The 14,760-nt window shown below is 42.0% G+C and overlaps 1 protein-coding gene across 1 annotated transcript in view; it reads left to right on the top strand.

Annotated features, from left to right (window-relative positions):
* DCAF12 (DDB1 and CUL4 associated factor 12) overlaps nucleotides 1-14,760 on the top strand; it is a 40,046-nt gene that overhangs the window by 19,373 nt on the left and 5,913 nt on the right. Inside the window, exons 4-7 of the mRNA XM_045467845.1 lie at nucleotides 6,104-6,310; nucleotides 7,396-7,456; nucleotides 12,940-13,133; nucleotides 14,105-14,170. Of these exons, the coding sequence (XP_045323801.1) occupies nucleotides 6,104-6,310; nucleotides 7,396-7,456; nucleotides 12,940-13,133; nucleotides 14,105-14,170 (528 nt within the window). The remainder of the gene's footprint in view (nucleotides 1-6,103; nucleotides 6,311-7,395; nucleotides 7,457-12,939; nucleotides 13,134-14,104; nucleotides 14,171-14,760) is intronic.

The following is a 14,760-nucleotide window of genomic DNA, read 5'->3' as shown; positions in this document are numbered from 1 at the left end:
TTTATTAAGCTACCTTCATCTTTCTATGTATGCACATTTGTGTGTATCTACATGTATTATACATGCATTCAGAAATATACTCTCTAATTTTATAAGCTTCCTGATTGTAACGCCTTTGCTTTCATTTTTTTCCCCTCTGTTCTAGAATGTAAGCTGCAGGGAGCCATTTAGATTCAAACTTACCTTGCCATGCTGCTAGTTCCTGGCAGGGATCCCAGTAGGTTAATGTGGAGCAGCCCCATTCTGGGATTTGTTACAGGAACTGCATGAAGCCTTGGCCCCTTGTCAGAGAGCTTGGGGAAATACTCTGTGGCAGCTCACTCACATCCCTTTCCCTTCCTTTGAAAAAGCAAAAAGTTTCTGTCCTTCACATGGTGCTTTGTCATTCCTCTGCAAGAGTGAGGTTGGGGGTAAACTCCTGGTTTCCTGGGTCCTGTAGAGACTTAGCTATTAACTTTTTCATTTCCCCTGTATCAGATGTTTTTCATCAAGTGTAGATGAAACTACACCATACAGAACTAAACAAACATTAGAATAGTGTATTGCTGGGGCACCTGGGTGACTCAGTTGGTTAAGTGTCTGACTTCAGCTCAGGCCGTGATCTCACAGTTCACGAGTTCAAGCCCCACATTGGGCTCTCTGCTGTCAGCACGGAGCCTGTTTCAGATCTTCTCTGCTCCTCCCCGGCTCATATTCTCTCTCTCAAAAATAAATAAACATTAAAAAAAATAGTGTATATTTTTTAGAATAGTATATCACTATTAATTGTTACTTGTTAAGCACCAATTATGTGCCAAGCCCTGTGCTAGATGCTTTATGTTTTATTAGATCTTTTAGCAACCCTAGAGGTAGATCTTATTCTATTTTTATAGATGAGAAACAAAATATAGAAAGGTTAAGTAACTTGCCTAAGATCACACAGCTAATAGGTAACAAATTTGAAATTCAAATCTAGATTTCTCAAAACTGGAGTCATTGGACTTAAGACTTTCTTGGACATGAATAGTTGAAACCTTTTCTCCACATCTTTTCTGGATGGCAGAAATGGACCTCTGTATTAAGACAGGAATGGCCACACACACACACGGATAAAAGAATGGGCTGACACAGTGGCTAAAATAATCTTTAGCCTGCCCTCAGATTCCATAAGAGAAACTTGGATCTTTCCAGATTGCAGGTCAGTTTACTCTTGTATCTTATCAAATTCATTACTCTTAGTATACAGAACAGATTCTCTACATCAGTATTTCTCAAGCATCAGTGTACCTAGAGATCTTGGGAAACTCCAGATTCTTATTAAATATGTCTAGGGCAGGGCTTGAGATTCTTGGGTTCCAACAAGCTCCTTTGAATAGCAAGCATCTAGATCAGTGATTATTAAACCTGGGCAATCATTAGATTCACCTGGAGATCCTTGAAAAGAAGTCAGTTTTACAGGCCCCAGGGTTGGAAATTGGAGGCATTTTAGGGTAGGGCCTGGGAATTGTTTTTCCTTTATAGTGTTTCTAAAAAAGAAAACTCCCCAGGTTATTGTGATAATCAATTAGGGAATCATTGGTCTCAAAGGTAGCATGTTATGGATGCATTGTCCCACAAAACAAAAACACAGAGGTATAAGTGGGCAGTTAATTTTGCTTCATTAAACATTTGAGAGGGACTGTGTTGGTTAGAGATCATTTGCTCTAAAAGAGTAAGAAACCCACTCATGGTTGTTGTTGTTGTTTTTTTTTAATTTTTCTTAAATGTTTTATTTATTTTTGAGAGAGAGAGAACAGGGGAAGGGCAGAGAGACGGGGACAGAAGATCCGAAGCAGGCTCTGTGGCTCTGCACACTGACAGCAGAGAGCCCAACGTGGGGCTCGAACTCACAAACTGTGAAATCATAACCTGAGTCGAAGTCAGACACTTAGCCAACTGAGCCACCCAGGCGCTCCCCCACTGATGTTTATTGGAAGGGCTAATATGCAAACCCCAAGAGTAGGAAGTATCTCTAGATCCCAGAAGGAAACAGAACTAAGAATTGGAAAGCTGTTAGGAATTAAGGATGTCCGTGCTGTCTCTCTTCTGTTCCTTTCTCTCTGGGACTGGCTTTGGTAGAAATTGGTCACCCAGACAGTCTGGTCTAATGCCTCCAAACCAGTTTCACATTCCTGAGAGAATCTGATCAGTCCAATCTAGCCTCTGGATTGGTTCTCCCTGAGCCAGGAGGCCACCTCTGGACAATTCTCTGATCTGGAGATCTGGACTTACATCAAACGCACCTTAACAGGGCCCCACTCTGAATGCAGGGATATGTGGTCCCCTTAACATTGTTGGTCACACTTCCTGAAAGGTGTCTTCTACAAGTGCTTACTATATAGCTTTGCACTGTTGGGGTAGGATTACAGAACTAAATAAGATAAATCTCCTACTCTTTGAAGTGGGAGGGCGTTGTAATTGGGGAAGAGAGACAAAGATTTTAAATTAGTGTTGTGGGTAGAGGGGTATCTGGGAAACCTGCAAGAGAAAAACTTATCCAGCCTGGATATTTAGGGAATATTCAGAGAGGACATAACTGAACTGAATTGTGAAAGATAAGTACGTGCTGGCCACATATAGAAAAGAGGGGGAAGTAGTTGTGGCTTTGTGAACAGCACGAGCATGAAACAAAATAATTATATTTCATTGAAGATTTTTGGGTGAATAATAAGTAATAAGCCATTATTTCTAGAGCATGAGGTCCATGGCAGGTTGTAAAGCTAGAGAGAGAGATTGGGGCCAGATTGAGGAGTCTTGATGCTGTGATAAGGAGTTTAGATTTAGATAAAGAGGAATGAATAGATATTTTTTTCTTTTCTTTTTTTTTTTAATGTTTGTTTATTTTTGAGAGAGAGACAGAGCGTGAGTGGAGGACAGACAGAGAGAGGGGGAAACGCAGAATTCAAAGCAGGCTCCAGGCTCTAAGCTGTCAGCATAGAGCCTGATGTGGGACTCGAACTCACGAACTTTGAGATCATGACCTGAACCGAAGTCAGACGCTTAACCAACTGAGCCACCCAGGCGCCCACCAATGGAAATTTTTAACTGATATGGGAGGATTGCCATTTTTGTCAAGATGACGTATTAAAGTGTGGAGAATAGGGGTGCCTGGGTGGCTCAGTCAGTTAAGCGTCTGACTTCGGCTCAGGTTATGATCTCGCAGCTTGTGAGTTTGAGGCCCGCGTCAGGCTCTGTGCTGACAGATCAGAGCCTGGAGCCTGCTTCAGATTCTGTGTCTCCCTCTCTCTCTGCCCCCACCCTGCTTGTGCTCTCTGTCTTTCATAAATGAATAAGTATTAAAAAAAATTTTTTTTAAGTGTGGAGAATAGTTTTGATTTTGGCCTTGCCTGAAGGTACAAAGACCAGTTGCCATTGTCCAGACAGGTGATGAGAAAAAGGATGGAAAGGTAGGAGCCAACTGTGAGAATATTTAAGATGTAGATTTGGCAGTCTAGATTGGATGATGGGAATGTGGGAGGAGTCGAGAAGGAAGGTAATTTGTTTTGCACATATTTTTATTTATTTATTTACTTATTTATTTTGAGAGAGAGAGAGAGCGAGCGAGCATGCACAGGCAGGCAGGGGACTGGCAGAGGGAGAGGAAGAGAGAGAATCTTAAGCAAGCTCCACACCCAGCACTTAAGAAACTGAACCACCCAGGCACCCCTGGACATTATTGAGTTTAAAATGCCTATGGAGTGCATCAGCAATGGTGCCTGTTAGGCCGGGAATCTGCCTTAAGTAGTTCTCAGGGCTTATATTACAGATTCAGGGGAGGTTGTGCCTCCCCACTGCACTTTCTTTTTAAAATTTTTCCTCAGTCTCTGGCACTCTTTTTTTTTTTTTTTTTTTTTTTAATGTTTGTTTATTATGAGAAAGAGACAGAGCATGTACATGGGAGAGGGGCAGAGGGAGAGAGAGAGAAAATCCCAAGCAGGCTCTGCACTGTCAGCACAAAGCCTGACCCCGGGCTTGATCCCACGAACTGTGAGATCATGACCTTAGTCAAAATCAAGAGTTGGACGCTTAGCTTAACTGACTGAGCCACCCAGGCACTCCAGTGGAGAGAGCTCTTAATCAGACTTCCTGCATCCCTGCCTTACACCAGCATAAATGCGTCCTGGACCAAGAGCAGACATGAAAGATGTTAGCACATGTGTGTGCCTCACAGTGCTGTCCATGCAGTGGGCAGTAGTGGTTAGTAAACACTTGAGTGAGCAAGCGAAGAGTGATGTGGGCAGTAGGTCCAGGTCCCTTAGATATGGGTGTTGAATAGAACATGACCTCACCTGACTGCATTCCCCTTCACTGACTTGGAAAGACATCCCTATGAATTGTTGGAAGGAAGCAAGTGGGGACATCGTGTAGTACATGCAGTCCTGATTCTGTCAGATTTCACATTCACCTCTTATTTGTGAGGTGAGGTCAGAAGGTTGGGTACCAGAAGGTTAAAGGCTGCCTTATTTGCTCTGCTACTGTTGATTCTTGCAAAGAGGCGCCACCTGCCTCTCAGTAGCTGGGAGCTAACACTCAGGTTCCTTATCCGTAAAATGGGACCATCAGAGAGTTCTGGTCTGCTCATCTTTACAGCAGTCTCTGCCCCTCAGCACTGCCCACATCGGTGTGTCCCGAGCACTGTGGGGCGTCAGCAGCCTCCCCAGCCCCACCGACCCCAGGTGTGGCAACCACAGATGTCCCTGGACATGGCCAGATGTCCCCCAGGGGGACTTTTAAGTAACTGGAAGCCCCCAGCACAGCGTCTGGCATAGTCACCAGCCAGGATTTTCCCTTTTCTCTACTGCTGAGGGCATTACGGTGGTGTTTGCTCACCTGGGTTTTAAATTAAAAAAAAAAAAAAAGTTGGACGCTTAAGTACCAAGCCATCCAGGCACCTCTCTCCCTGGCACTCTTATTCCAGGTACTCCTTCCCTTATATTTAAATTTAAGGCCTATCTAGTTTCTTCTTTCCTAGACCTTCTTCTGGCACAAGCAGTAGGTTACTTTATACAAAGATTTGACGTGATTTGGCTTCATCACAAGAGCTGCTGAGAGGATTTTAAGCTGACTTCCTACACTAAGGTGTATGACATTAGAGATTATTTCTCTCTCGTGCATAGACACATTGCTAGCTCCTAGAACAGTACTTAGTATTTTAGGTGGTCCTAAACAACTGAGTGAAAGAGTGAATCATTTAATTCTATAAAGAGTTTATTAAAAGACTTGGGATTGTTCTTTCTCTGAGACTGATCTTTTCTGTAAAACATTTCTTTGAGTTAAATCTTGCAGAGTGGCAAGAAGTTAGTTTGGAAAAGAGGTGGAGAAGAGCATTTCAGGCAGAAGCAGCAGCATAAACAAAGGCATGGGGCATGTGAATGGTGTACGTGCTTAGAGAAAAGCAGTGAGATAATTAATAACTCTTACCTTGTCATATGTCTCAGGTCACTCCAGCAAACCTAACATTTATAACACAGTTAATAGTGGTTATGATGATGGGTTCTGGGAATTGTTTACAAGTTTCTCTGCATGGGTAGATAAGAATTAGATACATAAAATAAGTCCAGAATGGTAGAAAACCTTTAGTTGGGTTCTCTAGGTCCATAGTCTAATGAAAGTCCTCTTTGAAGCTGCCCTTTTTTTTTTTTTTTTTTTTAAGTTTATTTATTTATTTATTTTGAGAGTGGGGTTGCGGGAGCGGAGCAAAGAGAGAGGGAAAGAGGAGGAAAAGAGAAAAGAATCGCAAGCTTGGGACTGGGGCTTGATCTCAGGAACGGTGAAATCAAGAGCCAGATGCTTAACTGACTGAGCCAACCCAGGCACCCCTGAAGCTGTCTTTGAATACCAGGCAGAGTTTACTGCTTGTTAATCTGTGTTCATGCAGTATATTATACCTTTCTCTGTTATATTTCCTTATTTTCATATTTCATTTGACTAATAACCCTGACTATGCCTTTAACAATTTCTAGGGTCTAACATGTAGTAGAGATTAATTAAAGTTTGATGGATAATTGAATGAATGGATGTTTGTACCCAGGGTTATCCATATTAAAGAGAAACTGTGTCACCTTCTTTATCCCTTTTCTTGTAGCTATTTGTAGTGGATGTGCAGACAAGCCAGATCACCAAGATTCCCATTCTGAAGGACCGGGACCCTGGAGGTGTGACCCAGCAGGGCTGTGGTATCCATGCCATTGAGCTGAATCCCTCCAGAACTCTGTTAGCCACTGGAGGAGACAACCCCAACAGTCTTGCCATTTACCGGCTGCCTACGCTAGATCCTGTGTGTGTGGGTGATGTAAGTTTCCCCAGTAATTGTAGTTAGAGGTAGCCTGTTTTTAAACAGAGCCTTCTAGGTAACATGGACCCTCCTCCCACATGCCCCCTGGGAAGAAATAGTTTCCCCTAGATTTCTGCTAACTCCAGGGGCATGGGGGTGGGGTGAGAGGGTAGAAATATCTGAATGGGGACTGAATTCCCCATAGAGAGTATCTGGTATATTGAGAGTGTTGTTCAATAAAGCAGTGAGCAACACACCTCAGGGTCCAGCACCAGTGGATTTGTGTCTGAATCCACAATGTCTACATATCTCCCACTGCCCATAGAGAACAAAGTTTATTAAGTCATTCGTTCAGCAACAACTGTTTATTGAGCTTTCTATGTCCAATCATTGTTTTGGACACTGGGGACATGCAATGAACAAAACAGATAAAGCCCCACACCTCGTGAAGCCTGTCTTCTAGTGGAGGGAGACATATAAACCAATATATAAACCAATAAATATTTACCAGCAGTATGTCGGAGTGTGATAAGTGCCATGGAGAAGTGTAAAGGCAGATTAAGGGGATAGAGAGAGTTGGAGAATGCTATTTCAGAGGATGGTCAGAGAAGTCCTCATTGATAAGAATGACATTTAGCAGGGAGACATAAAGGAAATGAGAGTACAAGTCATGTTGATGTCTGGAGGAAGAGAGTTCCAGACAGAAGGAACAGCAAAGAGGTCAGTTATAGCTCTTGTACCAGGAAGGTACAAGAGGAGAGTGGTAGGATGAAATTAGGGAGAGAAAAGGTAGGTGATTATGTGTAGGAGCCCCAAATAAGACATCCAGAGGTGGCAGGCCAGAGCGGTGTGTCCACCAGACATGTTCATTGCCCATGGGAATGCCGGTTTTATTCCAGCTTTGAGCTCCTCAAGACAGAAGTTAAAAATTGTGGGATCCTGCCCTATGGGTTAAGATCATCAGAGATCACTTTATCAGTTTTACAAAGATATTTTCAGTCAGACTGTATGCTTTTCAAGAGTATACATTGTAATCCTTATTTTACTAATTTATTTTTTTCCCCTCTCTCTCTGTACCTGTCTGTCACTTCTTCCTCTCCAAGGATGGACACAAGGATTGGATCTTTTCCATTGCATGGATCAGTGATACTATGGCAGTATCTGGTAAAATTACCCTTTTGTATGGAGTTTTTGTGTGGCAGGGAGGGAGGGAGGCTAGAAATTGAAAAGGGGTAGTAGTACGATTGGAAATAGCCCAGTAAACAGACCATCAGCCAGGGGCCAGGAGATCTTATTTCCAGTATTGGCTCTTTCTCTTACTTATCATGTGTCCTTGAATAAGTCATTTCCCCTGTATATTCCTGATCTAGAAAGTGGAGTTTTGCTGGCATTCTTCATTTATTATTCATATTCTGCTTTGTTCCCCAAAAGTATGTGTGATGGCATGTTAGCCTCAACATTTCTGGGGTACTTCATTGTGACAGTGGTTGTGAAAGTTTTTGGAAAAGTTGATGTGAAGTAGTAGGAGCAATTATTTTCTGTACAACTTTATAAAGTGCTTCTTATTGATAAAAGTTGTATAGAATTGGGGGAATTTCTTGGGGCGCCTGGGTGGCTCAGTCGGTTAGGCATCGGACTTCGGCTCAGGTCATGATCTCACACTCTGTGAGTTTGAGCCCCGCATTGGGCTCTGTGCTGACAGCTCGGAGCCTGGAGCCTGCTTCAGATTCTATGTCTACCTCTCTCTGACCCTCCCCCGTTCACGCTCTGTCTTTCTCTGTCTCAAAAATAAATAAACATTAAAAAAAAAAAAAAAAATTAAAAAAAAAAAATAATTGGGGGAATTTCTTTCCCAGGGGTAGAAGTCAGAAAAAAACACAGGGAAATTAGTGTAGAGAAGATAATAAAGAGATACACAAATGCTTTCTGGATACCCACAGCAGCCTACAAAGTAGGCTGAGAGTGCTACAGTTTTTCTGAGTACCCATATGTAAAAATCCAATCCCCAGTTCTAGATTCCCAAATAAAAATAATTATAATGGTTGCTAAATTAAGTACCTCATATCTGTTATTTCTTATAATTCTCAGAATTATACTAAAAGGTTTGCATTATTAGCCTCATTTCACAAATGAGAAACTTTGTATTCTGAGAGTTTATTATTACTTGCCAAAGGCCACATGAATAGTGACATATGGACTCAGGATCTGAATCCAGGTCTGATTTCAAAGCCCATGCTTAGAACTGCTACTAACAAAGCTCAGGGAACATAAATATTTCCTCTTTCAATTCTTCACAAGGCAATAGAAAGCAGCCAAGAAGGAAGATAAATCTAATGAAGAAACATAGTTACAGGTCAGAATTACCCAGGAGTGGTTCAGAAGCTTTTGAATTCCCTGTCATTTGCCTCCCTGGGGAATGAGAGCTGTTTGAAGGCAGAGGCCGAGTCCTGTCATCTTTATAACAGGGATTGCCTGTATGATAGTAACCTGCACTAAATGTTGTTGGGAGCCAGGACTTGGCTTTGCTTTGGGAGCCTCTCATCTCTCCTTGAGATACCCTGCCAACATCCTATGTTTTCAGGCTGCTAACTCCCAAGTCTACATTTTCTGAACAGTATAGCAGGTTTTAAGAACATGGGCTCTGAGGGCACCTCGGTGGCTCAGTTGGTTAAGCACCTGACTCTTGATTTTGGCTCAGGTCGTGATCTCACGGTTTGTGGGTTCAAGCCCTGTGTCGGGCTCTACATGGGCAACCTGAACCCTGCTTGGGATTCTGTCTCCCTGTCTCTCTCTGCACTTCCCCCACTGACACTCTCTTTGTCTCTCTCTCTCTCTCTAAAATAAACGTTTTTATAAAAAGGTCATTGGTAGGATTAAATGAAGTAATCATAGTTGCTGCTGTATTAAAAATGCCCAATACTTGTTAACCATTGTTAATGTTCAGCTTGATGATGAATATCAACCCCTGAACATTCCACCTCAGACTCAGCACATTCATACTCATCATCTTTCTTCCAAGATCCCCTCCTCTCCAAGGACATATATTTGTGAATGCTCCCACCTTACACACAAAGGTGCACAGCCAGAAAGCTAAAACTCCTCTTAGGGTCTTCAGTCTCCTTAGATTACCAAGCCATGTTTATACTGCTTTTTAAAGTATGTGTTATAAACATTGTATGTCACCTATACTTTAATTAAAAAAAAACCCTCTTATATACAACTTCTTTTTTTTTTTTTTTTTTTTTTTTTTAACGTTTTATTTATTTTTGAGACAGGGAGAGACAGAGCATGAACAGGGGAGGGTCAGAGAGAGGGAGACACAGAATCTGAAATAGGCTCCAGGCTCTGAGCTGTCAGCACAGAGCCCGACGTGGGCCTTGAACTCACGGACCGTGAGATCATGACCTGAGCCGAAGTTGGCCGCTTAACCAACTGAGCCACGCAGGCGCCCCTACAATTTCTTTTCTTTTTTTTTTTTTTTTTTTTTTTCAACGTTTATTTATTTTTGGGACAGAGAGACAGAGCATGAACGGGGGAGGGGCAGAGAGAGAGAGGGAGACACAGAATCGGAAACAGGCTCCAGGCTCTGAGCCATCAGCCCAGAGCCTGACGTGGGGCTTGAACTCACAGACCGTGAGATCGTGACCTGGCTGAAGTCGGATACTTAACTGACTGCGCCACCCAGGCGCCCCTACAATTTCTTTTCTATGCTAGAGTGCTCATCATCTATATCTTGAATTACCCCTAATATCCTTCCATATTTTCTCTCTGCTTCTGTACTTGTCTTCTCCAATCCAATCTTCATGATGCTGCCCAACTAGTTCTTTAAATAATTTTTCTTTATTTTAAAAGTAATAGGTGTTAATCATAAGAAATTTTTAAAATATAGGTAAAAAAGGAAATAAGAACTACCCTCAATATCTCTACCCAGAGATAACTACTATTAATATTTTGAAATATAATATTAAAATAATAGTCATTTTTCAGTACATATTTTTAGTTGGTTAAAATGGATGAATGATGAATATATGGATAGATGTACCTACCAAGTATAATAAAATGTTGATAGAATATAGGTGTCATTGAACAGTTCATTGTAAAATTCTGTCAACATTTCAGTATGCTTGAATTTTTCATAATAAAACTTGTATAGTTTTTTTTTTTTTAATGTTTATTTATTATTAAGAGACAGAGCATGAGCATGGGAAGGGCAGAGAGAGAGGGAGACACAGAATCTGAAGCAGGCCCCAGGCTCTGAGCTGTTAGCACAGAGCCTGACACAGGGCTTGAACTCACAAACTGCGAGATCATGACCTGAGCTGAAGTCAGACACTTAACCGACTGAGCCACTCAGGCACCTCAAAACTTGTACAGATTTATTTTTTAATTTGCATTATAAACCATGCATAGTTCTTCGGATGTGTCCTTCTCTCTCTGGCCTTTTCTAAATTTCATATGTAATAAAACCTCTGCTTTGAATCCCTGTCCATTAGCGTTATGATGCAAACAAATTGGTGGCACCTGGCTGGCTCAGTCTGTAAAGCATGTGACTCTTGATGTCGGGGTTGTAGGTTTGAGCCCTGTGTTGGGTGTAGAGATTTCTTGAAAATAAAATCTTTAAAAGAAAAGATGCACACAAATTGGATGGTATTTATCTCATGTTAGATAATTTTTACTATGAAACATTCGTGAGATTTGCAATATGGGAAGGATATCTTCTAGTCTAAAGGAGAGTTGGCAAATAACTTTACTGGAAGGGGATTTTATTTTTTAAATTTTTTTTTTTTTTCAACGTTTATTTATTTTTGGGACAGAGAGAGACAGAGCATGAACGGGGGAGGGGCAGAGAGAGAGGGAGACACAGAATCGGAAACAGGCTCCAGGCTCTGAGCCATCAGCCCAGAGCCCGACGCGGGGCTCGAACTCACGGACCGCGAGATCGTGACCTGGCTGAAGTCGGACGCTTAACCGACTGCGCCACCCAGGCGCCCCAGCTGGAAGGGAATTTTAAAACACGATTTTTTTTTGAAATTTATTTATTTTGAGAAAGAGTGAATGTGCTCGTGTGCATTCAGGCAGCAGAGAAGCAGAGAGAGAATCCCAAGCAGGCTCTGCACTATCAGTGTAGAACTCAGTTTGGGGCTTGAGCTCATAAACTGTAAATCATGAACTGAGCCAAAATCAAGAGTGGACGCTCAACAACTGAACCACCCAGGCACCCCTAAGACGGGATTTTTTTTTTTAATATTTCTTTGAGAGAGAGAGAGAGAGAGCAGGGGAGGGGCAGAGAGAGAGGGAGACACAGAATCCGAAGCAGGCTCCAGGCTCTGAGCTGTCAGCACAGAGCCTGACGCGGGGCTCGAACTCATAGACCTCGAGATCACATGACCTGAGCCGAAGTCGAATGCTTAACGGACTGAGCCACCCAGGCACCCCAAAACAGGATTTTTTTTAATGGTTCTTGATTTTCTATTTTATGACTATAACATAGCCTTATTCTTATAGGACATACAGATTGTTCTGAATAAACATCTTTTTGTATGTGTCTTACGATAGTGCATTATTCCTAGATGGGAACACACACTTTCTGGTTTTTGCTGCAGATGCTCAGTTGTCCTCCAGAAAGATGGTCCCATTTAAGCTCGCCACCAGCAATGTATTCAGGGCTCAGTTCAAAGAAAAGTGTTTTTAGTTTTTTAAGTGCTTCATTATTGTTTGCTAAGGAAAACTATGTTTTTAAGTATTCATTTTCTGTAGAATGCTCATCCTTTTTTTTTTTTTTTTTTTTTTTTTTTTTAAGTCATCTCCACACCCAACATGAGTCAAGAGTTAGTAGCATGCTCTACTGACTGAGACAGCCAGGTGCCTCGAACTTGCATTCTTTTTTTAAAGGTTTTTGTTTTTTGTTTGTTTTTTTTTTTTTTTAAGTTTATTTTTGAGAGGGTGCGGAGGGGCAGAGAGAGAGGGAAACACAGAATCTGAAGCAGGTTCCAGGTTCTGAGCTGTCAAGCACAGGGTTCAATGTGGGGCTCAAGCCCACAAACTGTGAGATCATGACCTGAGCCAAAGTGGGATGCTTAACCCACTGAGCTGCCCAGGTGCCCCCAAACATTCTTAATATGGGAATTATGGTCCCTATAGGTCCATGGAAAGCCTTCAAGAGGTTCATGAACCTCCCTAAAATTGAATGTACAATGTGGTATTTTGTGTAGTTTTCTAGAGAAAGGGGTTTTTAACATTCCTAAGTCTCTCAGAGGCATACAAGACTCAGAAGACATTAAGCACTGTTGCTCTAAGGTAGAGGTTCCCAAACTCTACTGCCCAGCAGACATCACCTGTGCATGCCCAAGTGACCTAAGCATTTGGCTTGGAAAATTACTGAGCTTTCTCAAACTATAATTCTCTTGAAAAATCTCACCAATGGTTAAAGGTTATATTATAACTCCTATACCTTAGTTGAATCATCCTTTTGATGTAACTATTAAAATGTATGCTGGTCTGTTTTGTGGTGGGCCACCTGACCAAGCTTCAGCACATATGAGGATGATACCCAGAGAGCTAGACTAAGAAAGCCCATCTTGGTTTCTGTAGGACTGTCCCATAGAGATTTGAGTATGTCTGACATCTGTGGTTTCCTTGCTCTGTAGGCTCACGTGATGGCTCTATGGGACTCTGGGAGGTGACAGACGATGTGTTGACCAAAAGTGATGCAAGGCACAATGTGTCACGGGTCCCTGTGTATGCTCACATCACTCACAAGGCCTTAAAGGACATTCCCAAGGAGGACACAAATCCTGACAACTGCAAGGTCCGGGCTCTGGCCTTCAACAACAAGAATAAGGTATGACCTTGCCAAAGAGGAAGCCTATTCCTCTTGCTTCAGCTTCTTGGCTTAAATCTTGTAAGATTCACTTACCTTCTCTTTCCAAGTCAGTCCTTGTAACATAGCTTAGTTCTGAGCCTATGGAGAATTGAAGGCTGAGGGACGCTGGTGAGAAATTCTGAGATTATAAAACCCATCCCTTGCATTGAGCTCTGCAGTATTTCTCTGGATGGTCCATATTTGTAGGTCAGCCTCTCAGAGTTTCCCCAGGGCCACTCTGATTTGACTGTCTCTCATTTGCACATACCTTTGCAAGTGCTCTATTTTGGGTGTGATTTTCATATGTGCCTCTGAAAATGATCACTTTTTTGTCTTTGGTATTCAGGTTCTTTTCATTCTTCACTGCCTCTTATCAACACTCCCAGCAGGTCTTACCTAATCATTGAGTCAGATCTGAAACTGGCGGTATTGAATGTTAGGGTGGAGACTCAGAGCCAGAAGAGGAGAAAAGCTCCCCAAATCTGAATCAGGCCACATTTGAAAGATAGTTCCCTTAGCCTCCTATCTCCTGTCCATAGTTATGGCTTAGAGGTATATTTAGATCCTCCAATCATAGAAGCTTTCACACTGAGATTTATGAAACTGTCCTTCATGTGTGTGCTCTGCTATAACTATCCAACGAGACGTCATGGGAATGATTACATAGTAGGAACTTTCTGAACCATAGGTATTTATATTACTGCTAGAACCTGGCTGGCTTCTTGAGTTGTCCCAAGAAGCAGCCTTGATTTAATATTCTATCCAGCTGCATGCCATAGAGTGAGATGATGGACTAACAATTAATAATCCCTGGCCTCCCCTGCTGGAATCCTCATGGGATAAGAATGAACAATGGGAGGACCCCAACCTTCAGGGTCTTCCCCTGCTTACTATTGTATATTAGTTGCTACAGATTGAAATATAACCTATTTTTTTCATTGCTCTTGTAGGAATTGGGAGCAGTGTCTCTGGATGGTTACTTTCATCTCTGGAAGGCTGAAAATACACTGTCTAAGGTGTGATGAACATGACTTAGTGGTTTTACCTAAAAATTTACCTTTTGGTTAAAATACTCTCCCTAAGCCTTTTCATCCTGTCTAAAGCATCAGTTTTCCAAGGGTCTGGCCATGTTACTGCACAGTGCATGGAATTGAGTCTGATGTGCCTCTTTTAAGTCTTTTAAAGAGATCAGAGGTGGTGATTCTTTCACATTGCAAGGACTTACTGAAAGACTCCTTTAACTAGCAGTCCTCCAATCCACAAGGCATTTAAGTATTTAGTTATGGATTATTGGCCATTTGGCATGTCATAAGGGCAGGAGAACCTAAAAGTTAGGAATCATTGGCAACTGAAAATTAATTAAACTAATATAAACCATCTTTGAAATAATAGCTAATGAGAAGATTTACAATCTTTACAAGCAACTTTTGCATAAAGTCAAACCTGTCTGTGGGTTATTTGCCCTCTTCTTGTCCCAGAGGCCTTTGCTGCCTATTACTTCTGTGATAGACTCGTCCTCAAGAAGAAGCAGAGCTTCAGGAATTACTGACTCCTTCATGTGAAGCAGCCTTTGAGCTCCGCTGACCTTGCTTGGTGCCTTACATGC

Source organism: Leopardus geoffroyi, chromosome D4, assembly GCF_018350155.1.
Source record: "Leopardus geoffroyi isolate Oge1 chromosome D4, O.geoffroyi_Oge1_pat1.0, whole genome shotgun sequence".
In the NCBI taxonomy this organism is placed as follows: Eukaryota; Metazoa; Chordata; class Mammalia; order Carnivora; family Felidae; genus Leopardus; species Leopardus geoffroyi.
Note: the sequence above shows the minus strand (reverse complement) of the source record. Positions and strands in the feature narration are given on the sequence as shown.